This window comes from Saccostrea cucullata, unplaced genomic scaffold (assembly GCF_032062105.1).
Source record: "Saccostrea cucullata isolate Sc308-1 unplaced genomic scaffold, CSIRO_AGI_Scuc_v1 ctg5296, whole genome shotgun sequence".
NCBI lineage: Eukaryota > Metazoa > Mollusca > Bivalvia > Ostreida > Ostreidae > Saccostrea > Saccostrea cuccullata.
The window spans coordinates 34,258-40,621 of NW_026930559.1; the positions used below are offsets into that span (position 1 = coordinate 34,258).

Below are 6,364 nucleotides of genomic sequence, written 5' to 3' on the forward strand. Positions count from 1 at the left end.
AAAAGGAGTACATTGAGTCTTATTAAATTATCCACTGATTAAACATTGTGAAGCAAAGTGTACAGTGCTTTGTGGCAATATATCTCTTATTTTAAGGAAATAATATTTCTAAAATTAAAATTACAAATTAGCTAGAGTTAGATAAACATTTTATTTTTAATGATTTAGAGCCTCAAGCATAAAGAAGTCTACCAAAACATTCAAATGTTAGTATTTATAAAAAATACATTTTGTTAACAGTCAACTAAACAGTTCTTTTATTAATTACTGCTAACTTGAATAAACAAAAATGAGCACTAATACAACTGCACTTGGTGCTAATATTTTTTCTAACTTATACATGTTATACACTGTCTGAAATTTACAGCAAAACATGGCTGCAGACTATCATGCGTGTTTTAATAATACTTATACATGTGTATTATTATTTCTTTGAATTTCCACCAATACAATAAGTGTATGAATATAAACTAGAAAATGTAGTTAGTCATAAACAGATCAACCAGTATCCTGACAAAAGTAGCTATATTATCTGAAAAATTTTAAAAGAATATTTTTCATGTATATTTCTTTTTAAAAAAGTTATTATTGGCCCCAAACTTAGTTCACAATGAGTACCGGGTAAAAGAAGAATAAATGCTTAAGGACACAATCTGTAAATTAAAGCACATTTCACGTGTTTATAAATATATTAATTATTGTGATGAAAATTATTGATTCACAGCTATGTTCATGAGAAACAAGAAATGTTTAGAATGAAACTATGTATATGTAATTGCTCAAGAGAGTTGCTTGTTCATACTGTGGATGATGTAACAATATGCTAAAAAAAGAATATTTTCATATCTACACAAGAAACCCTGATTTCCGAAAAGAAGGTATTTCAAATACTATCAACAGCTTGATATTACATGTAGCATTTACAAAATGCATATTACCTGACATTTAATATAACTTTCAACTAGAGGTACTGTGGGCAACGAGCTCACTAAATGATACCCCCACTTCCCATATGATTATAATGACAAAGTCCCTGTTTTGCTATTGGAGACCCGAAATAAGTGTCAGATCAAAAAGTAAAATAGGAGGTCACAATGGCATTATGTAATAAAGTATGTGAAAGTATCATTAATAGTATGTGAAAGTATCATTAAATTTTATTCAGTGGTATAGGAGGAGTTGTGGATAAGAGATGGACATCCTTCAACATTACACAAAAAAAATGGCAGTGTCAATGTTTTACTCTAGAAAACCAAAAATGTGTGTCCAATCAAAAAATAAAATAGAAGGTGCACAATGGCACTATATAACAAAGATTCTGTGAAAATCTCATTAAATTCCTTTCAGTGGCATGAGAGTAGTTGCAGATAAGAGATGGGTACCCCAAAGCGTAACAGACAGACGGACATCCTGATTACTATATACCCTCCCGCTTTTCAAGCCGGGGGTACAATAAGATACATATATTTTGATCTTTGAATTTTTCATAACCAGAATTACATGTACAAGCTTCAAAAAGATGAGTAAAAATGATAACTGAACAACAGAATTTTAGACTTTTGTCATATAATTTGCACAAAGACTTTGACAATGCAGAGGGTGCAGTTCCTGCACATCATAAATGAAACTGTACTGGTGGACATATGGTGGATGAACCCAAGGAGAAATTAAAATAAAATGGACAGACATAAAAACTGAACAATGTAGTGCCTGTTAAGTGGAGAATGAATTATTACAAATAATGTAATATGTATACAACCTACATTTATAAACATATCATAGAAAATATGAGCATGTGAAAGACAACCACAGAAAAAAAAATAACAAAAAGTAAAAAATTATCTTCCAGTATTACAGAGGAAATCAAATTGATCATAAAGAATGTGATTTCCACTGATGATCTGCAGCATCATATAAGTCATGGTACCATGTGACACACAAATACACAACAATAAGAGATCATTAACAAAATAATAATATAAGTATTTTTTCTTGAAAAGGCAAATTAATTCAATAAAATCACTAACCTAATAAATAGACATAAAAAGGTATAATTGACACATGCTTTTGTCTTCTTTGACGGACAGAAAAATAAATCTCAATGAAACTCTCTTTAATCTAGATCTAATTCTTAATTCTAAACCACTGGGATATCAAATTTAAATAAAGATTGAGTTTTTGTAAACATGTCCCTAAGTGTAAAAATAATAAAATCATGCTCTCATTGGTTGAAGTTCTGAATCATCTGTGTATTCTAAAACCTCATAAGGAGAACACATAGGCAATCCTATCTTACAACACAACCATCCATAAAAACCTTTTTCAAAATCTAAAAACTCTATCTTCCACCTAAAAAAAGACCAAGAGATCTGAATAAATGCGGCAAATAGCGCTATTCCTAAGGAACTCAATCCAACAGTTAGAGGGAAGGTAATGATGAGGATAGGACAGATGAATATCTTATGACAAACTGTTCTCTCCTCACTATAATAAATGTACAAGTTGTACCATGTCCAGGCACCATAGTAAAAGGCCACCGTTAATGATGGGAAAAAGGCAACCGGGATTAAAAGTACAGTCATGAGAGCTATATGTGGCCCCGCTGTAGCCCCGCATAAACTGGAATCAGCTGATGAATCTGGGTCCATTACCTCGGTGTCTGTGTATTCAATTACTTCCACCTGCTCACAGTTATCCCCCTTGTGAGATGAGAACCGGACTACAGGAGGTTTTGGCTGCAGGGGGTAACCTGGTGTGACCTGATCTTTGTCACCGGAACTTTCTTTATTGTTTTTCTCTGTAACAGTGTCTTTTAGTGTTGTTTGGTCTTCCTCAGTTGAAATGACAGGTGTACTTTCATTTTCTATGTCTTGGTTTTCTTTATCTTTGTTGGATTCAGAGGCCATAGCATATCTACATTAAAAAAATATTAAATATACTAGTATACATCTTACTTTGACAGAAAATACCATAACAAAAAAAAAAACATTTATGGTCAACACCTTTTTCACTTTTAAATTTGATGCATGTTAGAAATTTGAAGCTCGGATCCAAGTAGTGTGATGGTAGTGTGTAAAGGGAATAAGTTAAGCTTATAGCCAAGTCAATAACATAAATTTTAAAAATTAAATTTTTGCAAGAAAAGTTTTCCAGAAAAGTTATGCTAAAATGCATTTTATAATGGTTGAACTCTGAGGCTAATCGAAGGTGAAAATGGAGCTTGTCACTCGAGATGGACGATCAACTGTCCCTAAATTATTGTGAGGATGACCAAAAGCAGTTATATTTTTAAACGTTGCTGTAAGATAGAGTGCAACAGATGACAAGTGTGGAAAAATTCAGGTAATGCACGAAAATTGCATGAAAAAGATGGTGTTGGTTTAACGATGGCAACCCAATTCTCGGAAGTTTGCATATTTTTTTTCTAAGTTTAATGAAGTAAGGTAAATGATAAATTTATGACACTAAAGACAACATTCTGCCTGTCGACTGGCAAAACTTTTTCATATGTTTTTTTTAATAAAAATCGAAGTTTTTAGAGTTTGAAGCGAGGCACTGAGGAATTAATGGCGGCTCGTTAGGTCCCTTCTCCCCTATTATACTATATACCTGATTTTGCTAAGATTGTCTCAAGTCCATGTGATTCTGACTTAAAAAATATCATGGTATGAAAAAGAAAGTACAATTGAATGTATATCATTTTCTTACATTTATTTTATACAACTGTTAAAAGCTTTAAAATGTTTTTAAACAATAATTTCTTTCATTCTCTGAGTTTTACTTTGGTATGTATGCAAAAAGTTATTTATAAGCTTCTAGAGTGAATGAGGCTGTCAGCATGTTCATTTGTGAAACATTCAGCAGGTCCGGCACAATCTCTTGATTAAGCTATATAGCTTGATTTAGCTATATAGCTTTATTAAGCTATTCAGAATAGCTTGATTAAGCTATTTTTTCAGACTTTTTTCTCAAGTGTGTTATTTTTTCAACATGTGCAAAAAGTCGCACCTAGGTGCAGTGGAAATATTAAACTTTGTTCTCTTCTGAATACTATGCATGTAAAAATCACTCACTAAATTGCGTCTCCTTGAGATATTTTGTACTCAAAGTTTTAAAAGTTTTGGGGCTATTGATGAGTGACCACACAGTTATTTCTTGAATGAAATTATAAAGGAGGCCAGTTATGGCCAACAGGATAATTGATTAGCAACAGTTCAGCACAATGAGAAGCAATCATACTTACACACGCCTCACCGCACACATAGTTACTCAAACAATGGAAATTCATATTTTGCTTAAAGTATTCAACAGCAGCAATGTAAGAACTTTCTATGATTTAAGTTGTATTTTTGATAGTCCATAGTACATAGTATATATTTATTTATTCACCAATCAAGGGCCCTCTGGGGGCATATACAATTAAGAGACAAACAATATAATCATTATTATAACAATGCAAAATTGACATCATCCTCACTTGTAAAAGTTCTCAGATTTGAAATACTGATATACAGAGTAGTTCACAATGAAATATACTGACACGCAAAAGAAACGCAACACACTACTTTAGGGAAAATAATTATGTAAAGTAGAGAATTTTGTATCTTAAAATTATGGATATCTTCAGTTTGGTAAACATCAGTAATTTAACGGTTGAACGATTTTCATACCATAACCGGAAGTCAAGCTTGAGTCTGCTTAACAGAAATCAAAAAGTGCATGTTTAACAAAATATTTGGCAATATTATGGAGTTTTAAGGGTTTGTAATGTTTATCATAAGTAATGCAACAATATTTCAAAAAATAATCTCTCCTTTCGTTTCCCGCTACGATGCCAAGGCTTCTTGAAAATGGCTTAATTACGCATTTCCATTACTCTAGCTTGGAAATTTCAATGAAAAGGTGATGGAGAGTTGCTGATGCAAAAATTAACTACATTACGCCTCAAAAGGGTCTTACGTATCATATGCATTAAGGACAGCCCTTGTACCGGAAGTCCAAGGGTGGCTACACTGCTGTAAGTTAGAGAAAATTCTGCCTAATCATATAAAAAACGGGCATTTAAAAATGGCAAAGAATTATTCATTCGCTCAGATCTCGATATTGATGAACCTATTGTATCGTAGAAATTAAGATGCAATTGTTGTTTAGGGCAGTCTTGCCTGTTTTACTTGAATGGCTGGAAGGGGGGTGTTTAAACAGTCACATGATACTCAGTTAAGTAAAAAGATAAACATTTAACATTTTTATCAAATCTCTGATGTTCTGAAAAGTGAGTTTCGCCTTACTGTAATCATTTTTGAAAATCATTAGATAAAAAAATCAAACATTTGTAGATTACTGCTTGTTGCGTTTCTTTTGCGTTTCAGTATATTAGCATTACATGTGGTAGTGTTAGATTAATGGCATCCTACTAGCTTGGGCTAGTGGGTTAACCCTTTAGCTCAATCGGTAGAGCACTGGACTGGTAAGCCAGAGGTCCCAGGTTTGATCCTCAGCAGAGGCACAAACTTGTCTCTGTTACATTACATATAATATAATAATAATAAAATATGAAGAGAAAAAAAATAAATAATAGAATACCAATACATATATGAATAGTCAAATACTTGCGACTTTTTGTTTATTTCTTTCAAAAAACTTTTTTGTGAAAAACTGCATATAAATAGCTTTATCAAGCTATTTTGAACAGCTTAATAAAGCTATATAGCTTAATCAAGTGATTGTGCTGGACCTGTTCAGTATGCTGGTTGGAGTAAACTGAAGCGCTGCTGACAAGTTATTGTAACAGGATTGGTTAAGGTATATATGCAAATAGGTTTAAACAACATAAGTGTTCAGTTACCTGCTATCATAACGACGACATTATGTCGTTTACTGCATCTGAAAATAAAGACAATGGGTAAATTCGGGAAAATTTGACGGCAATCAACGTTTCTAATATGCTTGAAAAACATATTATTCGAACGACAACGTTTTTGTTCCGGATAAAGAAGAAACAAATATCAGCCGTAATTAGAATGAGATTCAACTTGTTTCTTTCTTTATCAGCATGTTGTGCTTTATTTTTTTGAAAATTATTGCTTACTAATATTTATAAGACATTGATTATTACCTTACTACCGAGTTATTTTCTTATGTAAAGCATTTTTGTGACTATGATTTCAGTTTGAACTTTCGATCCGAATCCGGCTGACATCATTTTCCGGTAAGCCAAGTAGGCTAGACTATTTACATATTTTGTATTTTGTTATTGTGCATGTTTGTCACTGAGATGGTGTCCCGTTAAACAGTTTAGTTCATTGTAAGTGATTTGAAACAGATTGCACTGAAGTACGTGAACTCTTGTTAAAAGTGAACTCAT

The 6,364-nt window shown here is 32.4% G+C and overlaps 1 protein-coding gene across 1 annotated transcript; it reads right to left on the reverse strand.

Moving 5' to 3' along the window:
• Positions 1-2,212: 2,212 nt before the first annotated feature.
• LOC134229081 (transmembrane protein 169-like) lies at positions 2,213-5,952 on the reverse strand. Its single transcript, XM_062710789.1, has 2 exons — positions 5,846-5,952; positions 2,213-2,913 (listed from the first exon to the last, which is right to left on the reverse strand). Exon 2 carries the CDS (start codon positions 2,904-2,906, stop codon positions 2,214-2,216), a length of 693 nt encoding a protein of 230 aa, XP_062566773.1. The 5' UTR covers positions 2,907-2,913; positions 5,846-5,952; the 3' UTR covers position 2,213.
• Positions 5,953-6,364: the final 412 nt, after the last annotated feature.